Source organism: Taudactylus pleione, unplaced genomic scaffold (assembly GCF_031769625.1).
Source record: "Taudactylus pleione unplaced genomic scaffold, aTauple2 ptg000216l, whole genome shotgun sequence".
Taxonomy (NCBI): domain Eukaryota; kingdom Metazoa; phylum Chordata; class Amphibia; order Anura; family Myobatrachidae; genus Taudactylus; species Taudactylus pleione.
This window is the reverse complement of record NW_028284618.1, coordinates 11,876,038-11,897,285: the sequence shown is the minus strand read 5'-3', so window position 1 is coordinate 11,897,285 and position 21,248 is coordinate 11,876,038. Positions and strand designations below refer to the sequence as shown.

The following is a 21,248-nucleotide window of genomic DNA, read 5'->3' as shown; positions in this document are numbered from 1 at the left end:
TATTTTAACACTTACCTTTGGCTTGAATTTGTCATACAATGTCAAAATGACCGGTATAAGTTCAGGCCACCTTCTTCCATAGCTCCCTGGTCCAGTTCTGGTGCACGTGTCCATTGTAGGCACATTCGGCGGTGGACAGGGATCAGCATGGGCACTCTGACCGGTCTATGGCTATGCAGCCCCATACGCAGCAAGCTGCGATGCTCTCAGTGTTCTGATACCTTTCTATCATAGCCAGCATTAACTCTTTCAGCAAATAGTGCTACTTAAGCTCTTCTGTGGGATCGGACCAGACAAGCTAGCCTTCACTCACCATGCTCATCAATGAGCCTTGGGTGCCAATTACCCTGTCACCAGTTCACCACTGGAGGAGGAGGCAGAGCAGGGAACGAGTGCAGAGGATGGAGGTGGAACAGGGACAGACCCTTTGTAGGATGGGTCCAAAACTACTAGTTCCCTAGAAATGTAAATAATGTTTTATCAAATGCATTTTGAATGATACTGTGTTTTTCGTTGTTCCCTAGTAAATGATATGTCCGGATTGTCAGCAGAAGAGCGGATGAAAGTCAAGATGCAAAACCGAGCAAGGAAGAAAACAACAGAAAAATATACTGTTCAACAGCTATTAGAAAAGGTAATATGTCAGCCACACACTGACCAGTCACCTTTCCGTATTGTGGAAAATGGTGCTGGCAGAATGTTAAATGTACATTACATAGAGCAGCTACTAATACCGTTCAGTTATATAAACTATGTAGACAAAAGTGATTACACTCCCGCGCAAGCCAAATGCACACGGGTTTCAAATGGCCACTAATGTGGCGGTTTCCACCAGAACCCTACGTAGGGAGGCCCATGCACTTGCAGTTCTATAGAAACAACAAATGTTTTCATCAGGACGTCAATGCCACCTGTCATATTTCCAGGGCGACGCTGGACTGGTATACAGAAAATTCAGTAACTCGGATGGACTGGCCAGCTCAGAGTCCAGATATTAACCCCATTGAGAACGGGACGAATTGGAGCGACGTCTATGTTCTAGGCTGACACGACCTTCTTCAGTGTCACAGTTGGTCACTGTGCTTAAGACATTATGGCAAAACATATCACCCGCTGTTGTCCAGGAACTTGTGGACAGTTTGCCAAAAAGGGTGTCTGCAGTAATCACTGCACGTGGTGGACGTACAAAGTACTGATGTTAATAAAACCTCGTTCATCTATTTGCTGTCAGTGTCCAATCACTTTTGTCTACATAGTGTATGTAAAAGTCACCAATCCTTGTCAGAGCATACTATGTCGAACATTCTATATACATTTTGTTGTTATCTGTCATCTTTTCTGCTGAATAAGGCTACATATTGTCTCCTTACTAACAGGAACTTAGCTGTGTAGAAAACAATCTTTCATGTCCCCATGCAATCACTAAATGACACTACAATTTTTAATGTATAATTTTTCAAATAGAAAACACAGAGTTATGGGGTTGGTCGGTAATGGGATGGACCTCAAGGGAAATGGTACAAAACATTTATTGTGGTTAAACAACACCCCCAATGTGATGTTATTTTGGGGGTGATCAAAATTGTGTAGAATTCAGAAACTGATTTGTCAATCAAGTAGTCAAAAGGATCCATTCTTGCTGACATCCAGATTTTCCTCTCCATGAGTTGCCCGGAGAGGAGATGCAGGTGGGTGGCGATTTGGTGTGGGGCCAGACGATCTGTGTCATTAAGCCCACCATCTTGCGGTAAAATGCCGGGAATCCCTTATATTTGACCAAGAGAAAGGGCCAAATGTTGCATTTCTCATAGAGTCACAAAATCAGGCCCTGCCGCCTACTCATGGACACTCCAATCCCCGAGAAAAGTCTTTCCATTCTGCTCACTACACTAGGAAGTGGGTAGAATGCAAGAGAACTGCCTACTTTTCTGGAGGTGCGGCAGGTTACCCTAAAATCGGGAGCCAACCGCAGGTTTCGGGAGGATCGGTAAGTTTGGACTATTGTCAGGAGCAAGGGGAGACGTGTGTCCATTGTCCATTGATGGAAACCTCTCCCAAAAGGTGTCAGGAGATATTTTTGTAGGCCTATTGGTTTCCTGGCCCCTGTTCTGCATAATTCTTCATTATTGCATTGTGTTCTCAGACTGAAGAGTACATGGACAGCTGTAATGTAGAGATGGCCCAGCTGTTTTGTCAGAGAGCCCTGGATATGGAGCCCAGCAACCTTGACATCCTGGATATGATGGGGAACATCTGCATGGAGCTGGGAAACGCAGAGAAAGCAAAACAAATATCCTTTGAACATGTAACATACTATTGATTTATGCTATGGATGTCCCAGAAAAAGAAGAAAAGTTATAAATCCTAGAATGTTTTTCATAAAACATTTTTTTTATGTTATTATTAATTTAAGTATATATTGTATTTGTTGTGCTAGTTTAACATTTGTGCATTTTTTAAATTTATTTATTTATTTATTTTTTACCTCCTTTCCCCATTGTGTCCAGAATAGCACGTCTGAGAGGAGAGACTCAGGGCTGTCGTCTCTTCGGCCACTGGATTTAAAAGGGCAGCATATTTAATACAAAAAATTGGGTGTGCTTTGTCTTGACAGTAATTTCCCCTGTATAGTATATGCAGTGACTTTGAAAAGTGCCACATAGTAAATTTTGCTCCAATTCTTTTTCCTCTTGCAAAGTTCATAACCTGGACTAGTGACATAATGTGTTTGTAGACCTGGGGCAGGCAGGGCGAAAACGTGGCACCCCAGGGTGCTCTGGATCAGAGCTGTAACTAGACTTTTTGGTGCCCTGTGCCATAGAGAGCATTGGTGCTCCCCCCCCCCATTTTTTTTAAATAGGGACATAAGATAGTGCACCTGAAAAAGGGCCATGGCCTCATGGGGAAGGGCCAGGGAAGAGATGGGAGAGGCCAGGAGATGCTGGGGATAAAAGAAGAGGAAGCTACAAGTGAGAATGATAATAAACAGGAAAATTGACAGGCCCAAACAGCACCCCCTGCCCTGCGGTGCCCTGTGCCATAGCACTGGTCACACTACCCTAGTTACGGCACTGGTCTGGACTTTTCCTATTTGCGGATTGTGCTGCTGTCTGGCGGTTATTCTGGATGGGCAGCTGTGGTACTGCAGCATTTCCTGACTGTGAAATCTTGGCACTAGACTGCTGCCTAATACTGATAGCAGCCATACGATTTTTATTAGCTCTAGGTCAGTGAGAGCTACCACAGTGACTTGCATGCATATTAAACAATGAACGGTAAAACTCTCCAGGAAGCTATTCCATCTCCACTGAATGGGTCTCGCTCACATGTAAATAAATAGGAAATACCAGACCCCTCCAGGGGAGCACACCAAATAAAAGGCACAAGAAAATTAAAGGGCAGTCTGCTATAAATAATATCTATTATCAGTGTACAATAACCAATATGCATGGTCCTTAAAGTATTTATTACATTATTACTGATGCATTCTGCATGCTCTGTCACTATTACCTAACGTGATGGAGAAACATAGCTGTGTCACTAGACTCCTGGATTTAGCTCTGGGAAATGGACACTGATGGCAGGCGTCTTCTCCAAGTCTGCGATGTTTGGTTCCAGCCGCCAGTTCCAACACTAAGGTACATAGTATTTGAACTCTGTGCAACATAAGAGGCAGCGGTAGAGTCTGGTCCGTCTGCTAAACAAGGTCTGTCATAGCACTGCCTGGTTTGTATAATTTGGAGACAATGGTAATAACCTGGTTCTCTCGTTAATGTGATTATTGTGTCTACATATTGCTTGTGTGTATGTGAATGAGAAGCTGAAACCTGGTCTTGTACCAAAGTCAAGGCTACCATGAGGACCGAGTGTATCTGGAGTACATGATGTCTACCTTTTCTACTTATGTCTTTGGATAGTGAGCTCCAATGGGTTCTACCCTTGTCTGTTATTCGCAGATGCTTGAGGTGTTTTATTTCAAAGTAAAGTGCCACACAGCTAGTACACAGCCAATGATTCCCACTACTTTAAAATGTGTCTGAAAGATTTGTTTACTAGTGTGTGCCACCTCCTGCTTGAGAATGGTAATCTGTCTTTTCATGAGAAGCAGGTCTCCAGCAGAAGTAACGCTACAGACTTGCTTCCTACGGTGCTGACCACTATGGACCTTCTCCATTACTCCAGTGACCAGCTGCCTCCACTGTCTGTAGGTGACCTGCTGTTTAGCCAGTGGTGTGATGCGTGTGTATATCGTCCTCACAGACAGCTGAATTGGGAACATACTTCTAGCTGTTCATGTAGCCATTACCGAATCCATTACGCAGTACAACAGCTTTCTGGTGCTTCATTCTTCTCCAGATTGCTCAGTTAAACTCTGGGCTGACATTTCACCTCACATCCCTAAGAACATCAGTACATACCTAAGGGGATGGGGCCCACAAAGAAAGTGCGAGCCCCCACTCTATGGGTACCCAGCCCTAGTGCCAATAGCCTGTTGGGGTGGGTGAAGGGTAATAGTGGTAAAACATAGATAAATATTTGTTCTTGGCAAACAATACAGGTATCTGCGTGGGCTGGTGCCCGCAATCGCTGCCAGGGCATGCTGGTACTTAGACAAATACCTGCTTTATTTTTATTAGCCTTTAAATGGATGAAGAGTCCTCTGGATCTGTATAGGGGGTAGGAGTGTAATTAAAAAAAAAAAAAGGGCAAATGAGGGGTCTCAGGATGTTTGTGAGGATTTTTTTTTTACTTTTTTAACAAAATGTTTTCTGTCATTAAAATGGTGTGATTTTTTGGGGGTATTTTGCCATGGCGCACTAAAGGTGCTAGCGTGCCTGTGTGCCAGGGCATTCTGACATTTGTGGTTGTCGAAGTGTATTTTTTATGGCATTGTATTTTTCTATCTGTTTTCTTAAGCACTATTGCCAACACCCACTGCATCATGGCTGCTGGATTGGCAATATGGCTGGGTACCCCTAGATGAGGGAGGTCCGATCCCCCAGAACATTCAGCCAACTGGCTTTTGGCTAGTTGGATTAATGGTGGAGGGACGCCACACTGTATGGTTACACAGCCCGGGCTGACATAGCCTAGTGCTGGTTACCCTCATTTCTGGTGGGACTCCATTTTGGTTTTTCCTCTGATTTTGGGGTAACCAGCACTAGGACCAACATGCTGGAAAATCAAATCAAGAGATCACAATACTTTTGGCAGATGATGGCTCATGCCCATACGCTGAAAGATAATCGTTCAGAACTGACGTTGAACTGGCTGATTTGATAGATTATCTTTCAGTCATAGTCTCATGGTGTTATCGCTGGGGGGCATTGCTGGCAGCAGGGACTGGCTATGACCTTATGGTGGGTAAGGCATACTCTATAGACTCTTTGATAAAGCCCTATAAATTGGGGCGAAACCGGTCAGAGGACCCCCTGTTTACAGCACTTTTTGACCTGAGCCAAAGATACTGGAGTGTTGTACCGAATACGGACTCTATTAAGGAAGCGCAGCGAGCGCTCAGGATAACACAAGGTGTTTACAAAAGACCCCGGTGGACACTTAGTGCTGGATTACACAGGAGCCAGACGATATTGCTGGAGCAAGGCTGTCTGAGTCGGGCTATCCCCCAGAGCAACCCCCGTGGTTCAGGGCAGGGGCGCCAAGAGGGGGGGGAGGGAGCGGGTACAGATTACCCGGGCCTGGACATGTCAAGGGGCCTGGGCCGCCCACAGCAAACCACCGCTTTGCGTTTTTTTTGTTTTTTTTTCCCAACCTACTCTTTTATTATTATTATTATTATGCACTCCCCGGCGGGTGGTAGTTCACGTGGGGAAGGAGGGATGGTGGGGGGGGTTGTTGGGTGGTCTTGTGTGTCAGGTAAGGTGACACTTGTTGCATTGCAGCCGCGGCGCTGCGGAGCTAATGCTCTCGTGGGATGATGATATCATCATCTCGCGAGGCTCAGTTTCACAGCAGGCATAGCCGGGCACCAGGCGCCACTTCCAGGCTTCGTGGTGGGCGGGGACTGGTTCGACGGGCGGAGATTTGGAGGGGCCGGGTTTACAGAAAGGCAGTCTGGGTGCCTTGTTTGTGTGGCACAGCAGACTGACTGAGCAGAGAGCAGCAGATACAGTATGTGTCTGGGTGAGAAGTCTGAGAGGGAAGAGCCGAGCACCATTGACTGCAGTAAGTTGGATGTCTATGAATCTATAATGATACTATGGTGCTGCAACTACCTGCTGCTGAAAGTCCCAAAATATCTATAAATTCTATATAATTAATAAAAATGCATCCATCACCGGTAGTGTATATTTGTTTATATAATCATGTATGAAATATATATATATTTATATATATATATATGTGTGTGTGTGTGTATATATATATATATGTGTGTATATATATATATATATATATATATATATATATATATATATATACACACACACACACACACGTACACATACATAAATAGTTATGCAAGGTCCGGCATGCGCTGGTTTAAAAAAAAGCTGCTTATTTTCCCTTCATGCTAGGGACCTAGAAGTGACGTGAGTGAGGACGGACATGCAGTTCCATGCACATTAAGGCCACCTAAAGAAAGTTGTCCCCTTGCGGGCTCGCTGCGCTTGCCACGCTTTGGGCTTGGTGGCTCGCTACACTCGCCACAAGGTTATATTCCCCCTCTCTGCCCACTTGGATGGTAGGGAATGACGCTGGACACTGGCTGATGATATCAGGGTCCTCTCAGTGAAGGGGATGTATGTAGACACTACCGTGCGCTCATGCTGATGATATAGACACACCCCCAAAGAGATGCAGACCTGCCCCTAACATGCTGCAGGGGGGCCCGGGAAGTGGCTGTACCGGGGCCCAGGATCTCTCTTGGCAGCCCTGGTTCAGGTACACCAAGTGCGGCTATAGCTTGTGACATCAAGAGCTTTATAAAACAAATACTTACTTGCCTATTTGGAACTGTTTATGCATGTGTGATTTCCACACAACTTTCTGCACGGGATACTTTCCACATATAAAGATGCAAGTGGAGCACCACTTAATTATCAGCAATATCTAATTGTTCCATCAGCTGTTTTTTTTTTTTTTCAGGACTGTTTTTATTCAATATATTGAATGCAAGTACATAGATCGATTTTATCCATATTGTGATCTTAGTAATATAAATACTCCTAATGATATTTATTGAAGTGTATTGTGATATATGTATATTTTAATTTGTAATTTGTGATTAAATTAATGTTATTGGGAAACCCGACTGCTATTTTAATTTTCTGCCATCTCACAAGTGGGCTCTATAAATAAGCGCAGTCCCATCTGTAGTTTGTGGTTTATCTTCTTTTGGGTGTACACACACCCTGATATAGTGGACTAGCAGCTGGTTTATTCTGTGGATATAGTTAAATAATAGAACAAATATAGAATTTAATAAAGCTAGATTAGTGCCGAAGTCAATTGTTTTTCTGTATTTAGATACTCTATTTGTGTGCCTGGAAATGAGGCAGAACAAACAGATGGCAAGCTCACCTCCTGAAGTGAGCTCATAGCCGGCTTAGGGAGATTGCATAAAAATGGACTTACTATGTTTTCATCTGTTTTGGATACAATTAAGCAGAAACTGTAAGGTTAGAGTGCCGTTAGCTAAATGTACTGTATACACAATGCCTTCTTCTGTCTCCTTATAGGAAGTTGCTACCTGCAGTTGTGCTCCCCAGGCTAGCCATGAGGCGCACTGTCCCCAGACCCCCTCCCCTAATTCATTTTACCAACTCCAGTGACAAATGCCCCACTCTTCACTCAATTTCTCTGCCGCCATAAATAACAACACCTTCCCCCTCCCCATCAGCCTCACACCCCTTTCTTAATGCCTTGGGCACTATTCTTCTTTTTCTTGCCAGTTCCTCTTGCGACGGAGGAGGGAACAGAGGGCCAGGAGTCTAAAGGGTCAGTCAGCCGTGCTGCCCTTTGGCCTTGTGCTTTGAGTGGCAGCACTGGCTGCACCACCCGCAGTTCGACCCTTTGTCTCTCTGTAGGACTCGAACATTTAACGTTTTGAGGTCATCAATGTTTTTCTTCAACTGAAGGCAAACTTAGACTGAACATAGAAAGAACCCTTTAGACGATCTTAAGGCCAAAAACTGATAATTTGAGGTGTATTTACTAAAGTGAGTTTTTAGAAGTGGAGATGTTGCCCATAGCAACCAATCAGATTCTACTTAACATTTAACTAGCACCTTCTAGAACAGGGGTCTTCAAACTTGGCCCTCCAGATGCTGTGGAACTACACATCCCAGCATGCACTGCACATAGTTTTAGCATGCTGTTATATCAAAAAGGTGGCAGTGCATGCTGGGATGTATAGTTCCACAGCAGCTGGAGGGCCAAGTTTGAAGACCCCTGTTCTAGAACATAATAGCTAGAATCTGATTGCTTGCTATAAGCAACATCTCCACTCCTAAAAACTCTCACTTTAGTAATATACCCCCTTGTGTCTATTGTGTTTGTTTTTTTTTGTATTTTTGTATAACATTGGTGGGTGTGGGTCGATGGCAACATCAATGTTACCCTGTCCATGTCCCATCCCTAATTCTCTGTCTGAGCCTGAAGAGTGTAACATGATTGCAGAAATGCTGGTCCATGACCTAAACGTGTGGGATATATCTCCAGCCTTCTGCAGTGGAATTGGGTGGTAATATCTTACACAGTTAAGCTTTGTCCCTGCAGCTCAGTTGAAAAGTAGTCCGATTAATATGTTTTATTATTACTTACACAAATTAAAATTTTGGATTTAACAGAACTGTTGATTCGTTGTATTTTTGTTGCCCGTTACTTGTGTGCGATCCATTTGGACGTTAAACCTAATTAAGAGATTGCTGATCATCTATTAAAAGCTGGTGAACGGAAACGTCTTCTCTCCATTTATGGTCCTTAATTCCTCAGTAGGTCTTGCTGAAAGCCGTAGAGCTTTGCCCTGACGAAGGACATGCCAAATATATGTGTCTCGGACAGATTCATTGCAAGGAGGAAGCTTTACAGTATTTTCATAAGGGATTACAAATTATGATCCATGCGCATCAAAGTCAACCTGAAGTGGTGAGTACATTGGGCCTGTTTCTGAGATGGACGTGATGTCGATGTTGCGATATTTTGGTACAGCGCAGGGCTGTAGCTAGGGGTGTGCGGCCGGTGCCACCGCACAAAGAGTAGGGGTCTGTTGGCTGCACCGTTGCTGTCCCATGGCTCCTGCTTCTGGCTAGCAGGGTACTTGGAACGGCAGTCTGCATCCAGGATCGCTGCTGCAGCGCCACCAGAGCGTCCTTTAGCAGCTCCAGATGTGCACCCTTCAGCCTGTACAGCCGATAAGAGCGCCCTCAGGAGGCTCCTTTAGGCGCTGCACTTACCACTGCTGCCGGCTCCACACCCTCCATGCGACATAATGATGTCGGTCCCTCAGGGGGGTGGGCAGGCACATGGTGCACTTAAGCCCTGTTATGGCGCTGCTACTGCGCATGTGTAAAAACACACTGTGGAAGCGCGGCGATGGACTAGCGATGGCGGTCGCAGATGGGATTTAGTCACAAAATGAGTGATACTGTAGGTAATCAGCATCTGGGGGAGGTGATGGGCGTGGTTAGAAAAACGCAGACATGTCAGGTCCGTTTGATGTGCGACCCTAGTTTTCGAATTTTCCCACTTTTGTACTTAAACGGCAAATGCGAGATGCCGGAGGTGGGCGTCTCAATGCGCAGCACCACTGCGAATATAACATTAAAGTCTTAGAGGTTTTTAATTTATTTCATCTCATTATGTTGTCACTGCGTTTCCATTAACTTAAGACGCAAATTGTATAATTTCACTGACTTCTAAACTGTATTACTGAAAGTGTTTTATAACGTCACTGAAATCCTCTCTTTGAACAAGTAAGATTTGCATAGCCTAAAGTCTATCAATGAGCAAATCTAATGGGGCTGACGCAGGGTTGTTTATTAAATAACCGCTACAAAAAAAAAAAACTTGATAGAGCCATACGTGTCCCAAGTCATCTTCGCCAGCGTGTATCTGCACCTTTCCTCTAGAAGCTGCAGGAGGCGTATATACGTGTTTCTCCAGGTCTGCATGAGACGCATTTGTGGGAATGTACCTTTACTCTCTACCTTCATTGCTATTGCCAGATATGTACAGGTCTACAGCTGTGCATATGCATGTGTTTGCTTTGTGAGCGTGGAACGATTTAAAATTGCACTGCATAACAGGCCCTGCCCCAAGTGGGAGGAAATGACTATTATTATTTAGTGTGTGTGTTTTGTTTTTCTTTTAAATTACATACATTTTTATTTTCTTCTGTACCTAGAGGTGGTAATCAATTTTGCTTTATATTGCATTATTATTATTATTATTATTATTATTATTATGATGCATGCTGCCTCTCTTGCCAACGGATTACTTCCTCCCACTCCCGCATCCAAGATTTTGCCCGTGCTGCTTCCTACCGTTGGAATGCTCTCCCTCTCCCTATCAGACTCTCCACCTCTCTACAAATCTTCAAATGGGCTCTCAAGACCCACTACTTCATCAAGGCCTTCCAGCTCTCATCCTAACCCACCTCATGCTCTTTCCTTCCTATCTTCCTCTTCTGTGTCACACCTGTCTGTCTGCCCCTCCCCTTAGAATGTAAGCACTGACTAGCAGGGACCTCTTCCCTCATGTGCTTCTCTTTACATTTTCTTCTACTCTTTACTCCCCATAAGGGCACCTAACACGTGACTGCCAACTCCCGGCTGCTTATTGTGAGTTCTTTAATCGCTATTGCAGCAATGTATATAAATCATCTTGTCCTGCACTGTAATGTACTGTAAGTTACTTGTTTCCTGTCACTTATTAGTTCTATGTACTATGTGAGGCGCTGCGGAACACTTGTGGCGCCATATAAATAAAGGATGATAATAATAATTATTATTATTACTACTATTAAACTTTATTTATAAGGTGCCGAAATGGGTCAGCAGCTCCTTACAAAGGGCCTGATTCAGCAAGGATCGCAGTTGCTAATACGTATACACAGGGCCGGATTAAGCTCTGTTGGGGCCCCTGGGCAACAAACATGTGGGGGCCCCTATCAATAAAGGTTATATAGATATATATATATATATATATATATATTAGTACCCCTTCTGCAGTGCCCCCTGAAGTTGTGCCCCTTCTCCAATGCCCCCAATAGTTGTGCCCCTTCTCTAATGCCCCCAGTAGTTGTGCCCCCTGCAATGCCCCCAGTAGTTGTGCCTCTTATTCAATGCACCCTGTAGTTGTGCCCCTTGTCCGATACCCACAGTAATTGTGCCCCCTGCAATGCCCCCAATAGTTGTGTTTCTTATTCAATGCTCCCTGTAGTTGTGCCACTTGTCCAATGCTCCCAGTAGTTGTGCCCCCTGCAATGCCCCCTGTAGTTGTGCATCTAAAGTAGTGCCCCCAGTATTAACTCCCCCTCCGCGCCCACACACCTGTGAAAAACTTACCTGTCAGGGCTCCCGGGTCCCGCAGTCGCGGCTGCTGCTGCCTGCTGGATCTAACTAGATCCAGTAAAGGCGCACAGGCTCCTCTCATCGCGTGGGTGCCGTCATGACGTCACCCGCGCAATGAATCACTGGGAACGTTGGCCTCTGAAGCGATCAGAGGCCAGCATTCCCAGTTAGTTGGTCACGATCTACATGCAGGAGCTCCGCGAGCTTCTAGTAGATCGCGACCAACCTTAGCCGGACCTGACCTGAGGCATGTGGCCAGGGGTCGGGGACCAGTGGCGGATCTAGACATTACTTTTAGGGGGGGTGGTTTTAGAAGTAAGACTCCTCCCCTATCTATTCATTACTCCTCCCACTTACAGATCTGCCCCTCCCATTTTTAATAAATTTTGGGGAAAAAAATAAAAGAAACAGAACATTCATTAACAAGAAAATTATTATTTCTTGTTAATATTATACACTAGAGACAGCCCCCCACCAATAATATCCTCCGCACCCCCTCCCCACATAATATAATATGCTCCATACCTCCTTGTAATAATATGCTCCACACACCAGTCCCCCCCTGCCCAAACCCCCAGAGTAATAATATGCTCCAGACCCCTCCCCACAAAACTTATATTAATATGCTCCAGGCCCCACATGACATAACAATATAATAATATGCCCCACCAGACCCCACTTATCACTTTTTGTAATTATGGATATAAGGAGACATAATTTAAAACAGTGCATAACAACAAGGCACTCACCTGCTGGACATGCAGCTCCGCATGCCTCCTCCACATGTGGTACGCAGTGTGGAGCCCCAGGGCTGGCTTATGCTGCAATATGTTTACACCTGAATACATGGGACCTCTGAGCAGGGTGTGAGCTGAAAAGTGCGCCAGTGCGGCGCACAGAGGAGGAACAGGAGGCAACCATCAACACGCTGAGGCAAGTGTGGGGAGGAGACCGGGGAGGGAGGGCCGCGGGACACCACGCTGGGTTGGCAGCCTAGCAACAGCGTTGCCGGCAGCCCAGGAACAGCATAGCAGGCAGCCCGGGAGAAGCGTCACCAGCAGCCCAGGAGCAGGGTTACCAGGAGCAGCGATGTGTGAGACATTGTTAGCGCTGCGGGCCTGTGCGGCTGCACTGTCAGACTCTGACAATTTCAGGAGTGGACGGGGCTTCGGGCTTTGTGTAGGGGGGCGATCGCCCTTATCGCCCCCCCTGGATCCGCCACTGTCGGGGACAGTGTGTGGGGGCCCCCTATGTGTGGGGGCCCCTGGACGACCGCCCCTGTCGCCCTGCCTTTAATCCGGCCCTGCATATGCAGTCAGCAGATTGTTGCGTTCTGCGTATGCAGCGCAGTGCGTGTGCACAAACTAGCTATTAAGATCGGGACTGCGATCGCTGCGGCTATGCAGACCCATGGCAGAGTGATTGACAGGAAGTGCCGCCTGTGGGTGGTAATGGAGGTGGTCAGCCAAACGCAGGCGTGCCAGTGCATTTCAACGGTGTTGCAAGGGCGTGCATAAATTAGTCACTCTGATACCCTCCGCAGCCTGAGGCCTCATAGCGTGCGCTGAAGTTAGCAATTCCTGAGTGAGGTCTTACCTGCCTTAACAGAGCGTATGGTTCCGATGTTACTGATTATTTCGCTATGTTGCTAAAGTATACCGATGTGAGTAAGGGGAAGTGGGCGTCCTTATGTTAGGCTGCGATCGCAATGCGAATGCAATTATTTGCAGATCACCGCTGATATTAGCAACTGCGTTGCGTGCGTATTAGCAGAATAGCGATCCTTGCTGAATCAGGCCCAAAGTCCAGATACAGCTCAAATCTAACAAGATATAAAGTGCATAAAAATTACAGCACAAACAAAACAGTAAACAGCAATACCCCAATAGCTACACATTTATGCAAATACAGAAAACTTAATCATAAAATCCACGCAGGCTTAATCTGTGCCCTAGTGGATGGGTGAAGCAGAGAGGTTCAGGGCAGCTGTTAGCAAGCGACAGAAAATAATTACCTACAGCAAGTGAGGAAAGAATTCGTACACAAGGGTAGAGGGCCCTGCTTGTATGAGCTTACAAGCTATAGAAGAGAGGGCCTGATTCATAGCCGGACACTATTTGCGGATGGTCGTTCTGAAAAAGGGGCCGGATATTTCAATTAAGAGCTCGCTCTTTGCGGTCTGTTGACCCCTCTATGTCTGAACGAGCGAACGAAACATGCGCTCGCTATTTTGAAAAAAACGCCCCCTGGCCGCTCGCATCATACGTCATCTCCGCTATTAGATTAATCGAGTACATCGAACGGCGTATGAACTGCTCGCTATTCTTGTGGTAGCATTTTCCTACCGCAATCATGCGAGCAGTTCAGACTAAAAGACAACCAAGTGACGTCAATGACGCTGCTTTGTTAATTATGCACACCCTTAAAACGCCCGTTTTGACCATTTGGCACGCTTGCGTTCAGATCTCCACTCCCCGTTTTCAAGCACCTTCCCCTGTTACCACCCACAAACGCCTCATCCTGTCACTCAAATTAGCAGGCATTCGCTATTTTGCGAGCACACGATTTCCGACCGCACTGACTGGTTCGCGTATTACAACCCATACGCATGCGCAGATGTGCGAACATCGCTCGGAGCGAACGAGCGGCCGCTTACGAGCGGCTCTGAATCAGGCCCAGAGAGAGACTGATATTTCTTAGGGGTGAGTCAGTTTCATTTTATTAGGTGACTGTTTGTAAATTGACTTTATGCTGTACTTTAAAATCCTTGTATGTATCTAAAATAATGGATTTTGGTAAATGAGTGTTTTTAAAACACGCTGTGCGCTAATTGTGGAGAGCTACGGAGGTGAAATTCTGACATCTGTAGTCGTTAGAGTTATTGAAAAGTGGCGCTAGATTGTCAACACTTCATGGACCCCCCCCCCCCCGAATATTATTCCTGGGTGTCTCTTAGTAATCTGGATGATTTTGTCACACGTCATCTCTCCTAAAAGACTAAAGGAAATGATTGATGCGTCACTTTTAATGACAAAATAAATTGTTGGTATGGGGGCTTTGTTGAAACTCTAATCTTATTGTGCAAAAATAATCATTTCATCTCTCGCCTCTTTCTCTGCAGTCGGGGGCAGCCAGCTGCCCTGATGAAATGGAAGTGACTACAAAGGATATCTCCACAGCTTTCTGCTCCATCGCTGAGATTTATCTCACTGATCTTTGGTAAATTACATTTTTTTTCCTCCTTTTCCCCTTTGTGAAGTGGAAGAAATGACAATCACAAACTTTTGCCTTTAGTTTTCTGTAATTCTCACTTTGGTAAAATAGAAGCCTTTGAGTTAGATACCTTGCTTGGAAACCTCAGAGCCTGCCTTGATGCCGAGGAGGCATGACCTTGTCCGTGGTGCTGAAAATTCAACGAATGATTGAAGAAGAGAAAAGTCTAAAGGTTTGCAAGCCTTTGAATTGGCTTGTGGTTTAGGCTAGGCATCTCTTTTTTATAAGCTCTTCATAAGTCTCTACTTCCATTTCAAAAATAGTATTTTAATTTGCGGCAGCAATGTAAAATAGGGATCCGTAAACGTGCAATCATTACCACCTGCGGATTATTGTTAAAAAGAATAAAGTACATTGCTTGTTCATTATAACATGCACAGTTGGATTTTAGGCACCGTAACGATGCCTTTTATTATTTCTTTATATTTGTTTGATGTAAACCTTAAGAGATGGGTGTATTATATTTGTGATCTGAGATCTTTCTTGTTCTCCGTAAAGGTGTAGCAACATTTTCAGAATTCAGCATACTGTAGTTACCCAATCGTTGTGTTTGTCAGAGCCTTTACTAGAAACCCATTGGTCCTGATGCTAATTTTGTTCAGGTTACCACGGCTAGGTCAGGAGTTCCGAGCAAATAACAGCAGGCAAGGGGAGGCAGTCACAGCTCTCTGATCTTGACCATGGTGTGTACAGGAAGACAGCATGAAACTATATTTAACAGAAGTGTTCCCTTGTAATAGGCTAAAAATAAGAAATATGAATAAAAGTTGTAAGAAATATTTTGGCTTTACAGAAATCCAGAAATGAAGTAAGTTTTGTACCTTATTACACGTTCACCCTCCACCCTGGCAGTGATCCAAGGCTGTCTGGATAATGACTCATTTTCTTTCTGAGACCATTCTATAATTCTGTAGTTATGCCACTTTCTTCTCTCTACCTATGTACTAAGGGGAGATAAAAACAAACCCGGGTACAGAGAAATGACCTAAAAACAAAGAGAAATAGTTATTGGCCACACAATGGCTGTACGTAGCTGTGTACAGTGCAATGGCTGAGCCTAGGTCTTCCCACTGAGCACATGGCATCTTGTCACTTAATCGGGAATTTCTCCCAGAGGGAAATAATTTGCAATGCACAAAGCGGCTGAGCTGCAAGGCAAGATCCTCTCCAATGACATCAGGGGGTTCCAATTCCACTAATGTGCATTGGCGCATGCAGCAAAATAGTGGTACTTAAAGATGAGCAGATGTTTGCACTGGACGGTGGGAGGAGTCGCGGTAGAGCAAAATGTTTTTTTTGTATAGTGTGGAGTTGGGGTAAACAGAACTGTAGTGGTCATTGTAGCACCCTGCACCTGTCACAACCCGTGCTGTTCCTTTTTCCTACCTGGGGTGTCACTCTCTGCTCTGGTGCTTCTAGCACACTCTGGTCTGTATCTCAGCAGTTTGTTGAATCTGCTGAGTGTGCTAGAAGCACCAGAGAAAAGAGCGACACCCCAGGCAGGAAAGAGGAACTGCACAGGTTATGCAAGATGCAGGGTGATAGAATGAACACTAGAACTAGGACTAAAATGAGATTAGGAGCAGAGAGGGCACATTTTATGGGTCTTTCCTGCTTTGCAGAAATGTACACAGCTATATTTACTGCAAACTAAGGTTACATTTTTTAGCAGCTCTGCACTGCTAATAACAGTATATGTAGTAGTTACACATACCATGATGGAACTGGAAATGTTTGAAATTATATTTATTTCTACATCAGGGTCCATAGGGTATCCACAGGATACCTTGGGGTATAGGCGATGGCGGCAGACATCCAGGCACCACAGAGTTAAAAACGTCTCCATCCTCCCAGGATGCACTGGGGTCCCTCTCCTATACCCCGCCCCAGAGCCTCAGGCACTCCGTTTTCTTCGGTGCCTGACCGAAGTCGGATGCACCGTACAGAGTGGGGGTCTGCAGTCCCCTGAAGTTCTTCAATGCAGCTGTGGCTGCACATCTAACGAGCAGACAACATGGACAGTCTGTACTGACGTCCATGTCGTCGCTCCTACACCCCGCTGGTACCAGAACGCCGGTACTGATCCGGGGTTGCTGGTGGGTGACTGGGGTCACAGCTAGCGGTGGCCCCGGTTGCCCGGACTGTGGCCGGATTTACGGGGGTTCAGGTAAGCAGCAAGGTCCCGCGGTGGGTCCCAGCCGAATAGCACAGTCCTTAGTCCTCAGGCAGGGGGCTCCCTGGGGACTGGCTGCAGTGTGGAACCAGGCTACTGATCCCTGCGCTTTCCGCTACCCCCTGGGACTGAGGACTGGACAGAAATAGTAAATGTCCAGCGTCCCAGGGGTTAAATGCATGCCAGGGGAGCGCGCTTTCCCTGCTAAGCAGCCTGCGCCTCCCCCGCTGCACACGGCCTCTCCACAAGGTGGTTAGGCATCTGCATGCGCTCCGCCCCCGGACCAGCCCTCCCTCTGCTCTTCGGTGGCCATTTTAATACATGTGGCAAACACTGCTGGAAGCTGTTAACGTTGGCATCGTGGTCTGGGTCCCCCTGCATACCTCTCCTCCGGTGCAAGGTCAGTGTATGCAGCGCTGTTTCCTGCCAGGCTGAGGTCTGGTTAGTTGATGAAGCGCAGATACTGCAGGGTTTTCAATATTCTGCATTGTATGTGACTTTGTGCTAGTGCTGCTGTCTGTTACTTTCACTTTCACATAATGTCAGCTATTTTCCCTATCCCTGTTTTTCTTCTCTGCTAACAAGCCCTTGCGGTGCGGTGTTGCAAGGGGGATTTATACCTCACTATACAACTTGTTGTGAAGTGCGGGGGTCACATACAGCTCCGGGTCACACACTCAGTATGTCTGACAGTGAGCACGATTTCCCCATTCCGCCTCAGTGTACTGTATGCAAGGTACCATTGGCAGAGGGTGATGGTAACTCTGATGGATTATGTAAGGTGTGCCTGCGGTGGCACGGCCGATTTCTGTCACTACACCTGTGCAGGAGCTACCATGGGCTTGTTTTGCTGCGGCACTTACACTATCCTGGTGGGCCAGTTAATGACAACCCCTGCGTGTCCCTAGATGGGGGTCTCACAGCAGTCTATGGTGTCGTCCCCTATGCAGGGGTTTCCTAAACAAGTTAATCGTACCTCAGAGTTTCCCGTTGTCGCCCCCTCAGGTCATCCATGAACCTGCGTGGGCTAATTCACTGTCTACCTTAGTACAACAGCTGTCAGAGGTGTTACAGGGCTAGTCGTCTGTGCGGGCGCCGAAGCGTCTGCTGCAACCTCATCAAGATCAGGATGCTGTGATGACAGATGATGGCTCATACGTGCTGTGCGTACGGCCTTGGTTATTGAGCATGGCGCTCCTCCTGTAGCTAAATCAAAATATGCCTTTTTCAAGGATATTAAAAGTGATACTACAGTGTTTCCCCTATCTGATCAGCTAGTGGATCATTTAGGGGAGGCGTGGAAAACGCTGGGTAAGCGTTACCAGCCCCCTAGACTGTTTGCGGTGGCATACCCTTTTGCAGATAATTATTTTGCAAAATGTAATAACCCGCCACAAGTGGATTTACACGTCTAGTAAAGAGTGCTACGTTGCCTGTGCCCTCTATGGCCTCCTTAAAGGATCCAACGGATCGCAGGGTAGAAATATTCCCTTGCAGGAGGCGTGTCCAGGCTGGCTTTGGCCGTGTGCTGGGTGGCAAGAGCTATGGAGCACTGGGCTGATACCTTGGAGGCATCCCTGGACCCAGACTCATCACCTGGACAGGTGGAGTTGGTGGGAATTTAAGGGACAGCTACCTACATTAATGAGGCAGCTTTAGATATGGGCCTCATGGCGTCCAAGATCTCCTCGGCAACAGTGGCGTCTCGTTGTATCCTGTGGCTGCGTTCTTGGAAGAACACAGAACAGACCCAGGGTACAGTCCTTTCCTAGGAGGACTGCCGCCAAGAAACCTGCAAAACCCAGGACGCAGGCCTGGAGTACCAGACGTCCCACTCCCAAGTCCGATGACAAACCTTCTGCCTGACGGGACGGGCCTCTCTTTGGGGGACCTCAAAGTGGGAGGCAGACTTCTGAAATTCGCCCAAAAAGCTGGTGTCTGACCACTTCGGAGAAATGGTCTCTCCTTCCGCAGGAGGCCTCCCTGCCGGTTTTTCACCACGAGCCTTCTGTCCAATCAGGACAAGGCCCAGGAAATCAAGAAGGTAATGCACTCGATGCTCCAGAATGGAGTTATAGTGCCAGTTCCTTTGTCTCAGAAGGGATTGGGGTATTACTCCAATCTTTTTCTGGTGCAGAAACCCAATGGGTCCTACCGGCCAATACTCAACCTGAAATCCCTCAACAAATTTCTGAGGGTTCCTCTGTTCAGGATGGAGACCCTGCGTTCCATTATTTTATCAGTGGAGCCTGGGGACTTCATGGTGTCGCTGGATATTCAGGATGCTTACCTGCATATCCCTATTGTCCCAGCACACCAGTGCTTCCTCAGATTTGCAGTGGTCAAGGACCACTTCCAGTTTCAGGCTCTGCCCTTCGGTTTGGCTACAGTACCTCGGGTGTTCACCAAAGTTATGGCCGTTATGGCAGCTCACCTGCGGTTGCAGGGAGTCCGCCTGTTACCTTATCTGGACGATCTCCTGTTACTGGCGGAGTCCTCAGAGAAACTTCAGCGCCATCTGCAACTAACAGTCTCTGTATTGCAGTCTCGCGGCTGGCTGATAAATTGGAACAAGTCCTCCCTGGTACCATCTCAGAGGATGCTCCATCTAGGAAGTCTGTTGGATTCCCAACATCAGAGGATCTTGGTGATGGGAGAAAAGATCTCTGCGTTGCAGGCAAAGGTCCGTCGTTGCCTGCAGAGTCGCCGGGTGTCTATTCACTCGGCAATGAGGTTACTGGGACCCATGGTATCCATATTCGACATGGTGGAGGTTGCCCAGTTTTACTCGAGACCTCTGCAGAAGCTGATCCTCTCCAGATGGAATGGGTCGCCCCAAAGGATAAAGACACAGACTGTGGTGCTTTCCCCGGAGGTGCGATTATCTCTGGCCTGGTGGCTACAGACGGTTCACCTGAACAAGGGGCGCCCCTTTTGGATCGCAGACTGGGCCCTTCTGATGACGAATGCCAGTCTCCGGGGCTGGGGAGCGGTGATGGGTCCACACTTCTTTCAGGGAAGGTGGACATCGGTAGAAGCTGCTCTTCCAATAAACATATTGGAACTGCGGGCAGTATTCAAGGCTCTCCAGCAAGCAAGACAGGTCTTGCAGGGAAAACCTTTTCAGGTACAGTTGGACGACGCCACCACGGTGGCATACATAAACCACCAAGGAGGGACTCGCAGTCAGGCGGCTCTGACAGAGGTGTCCCGCATTCTAGTATGGGCGGAAAAGCATCTCACCGCAATATCAGCAGTGTTCATACCAGGAGTTCTCCACTGGGAAGCAGACTTTCTCAGCAGTCAAGACGTGCATCCAGGAGATTGGTCTCTTCACCAGGAAGTGTGTCAGCTACTGGTGAACAAGTGAGGCCTTCCAGAGATAGATCTCCATGGCCTCACGACACGACAACAAACTGCCGATGTTCGGGTCAAGAACAAGTGACGCAAAGGCTTGTCTAGTGGCTGCTCTGGCGGTCAAGTGGACCTTCCAGTATGCGTACCTCTTCCCTCCGTTCTCCCTTCTTCCTCAAGTGATACGCAAATTCGTGCAAGAAGGCGGCATGCTACTGCTGATTGATCCAGCATGGCCCAGGCAGCACTGGTACACGGATCTTCAGGGTCTCTCAGTGGACACTCCGCTGTTGTTGCCTCAACGTCAGGACCTGCTGTCTCCGGGTCCTTGCCTTCATCCGGACCTGAGTCGGCTGTCTTTCACGGCGGGGCTATTGAGACTGCCCTCTTGAGGTCCAGAAGTTTCTCCAGCTCTGTGGTCAACACCATGCTGAGAGCTTGGAAGCCTTCATCTGCCAACATCTACCATAGAGTGTGGCGGGCTTTCTTCCAGTGGTGTCGCACTAGAGGTTATGCTCCTCAGGTGTTGAGATTGTCCAGGGTTCTGGCCTTCCTACAGGCGGGTTTAGACCAGGGTCTTCGCCTAGCTTCCCTGAAGGTACAGTTGTCTGCACTTTCAGTGTGGTTTCATCGTAGGATTGTTATGCTTCCTGATGTCCGCACCTTTATGCAAGGGGTGCTTCTTATTCAGCCTCCCTTTGTGCCACCTGTGGCACCATGAGATCTGGCTGTGGTCTTGAAGACTCTTCAAGGACCGCCATTTGAACCACTGGGCTCAGTGGATTTGAAATGGATACCCATTCAGACTGTATTCCTTCTGCCTATTGCTTCGGCCAGAAGGGTTTCAGAATTGGGAGCTCTCTCATGCAGACCTCCATTTCTAATTTTTCATAGACACAGGGCTGTGCTGCGCA

General features: G+C 46.9%; 1 protein-coding gene across 1 annotated transcript in view; it reads left to right on the top strand.

Moving 5' to 3' along the window:
* The window catches only part of LOC148517493 (uncharacterized), a 715,840-nt gene that overhangs the window by 1,327 nt on the left and 693,265 nt on the right, over positions 1-21,248 (top strand). Inside the window, exons 2-5 of the mRNA XM_088478666.1 lie at positions 525-634; positions 2,144-2,290; positions 8,959-9,108; positions 14,656-14,753. Coding sequence (XP_088334792.1) covers positions 525-634; positions 2,144-2,290; positions 8,959-9,108; positions 14,656-14,753 — 505 coding nt within the window. The remainder of the gene's footprint in view (positions 1-524; positions 635-2,143; positions 2,291-8,958; positions 9,109-14,655; positions 14,754-21,248) is intronic.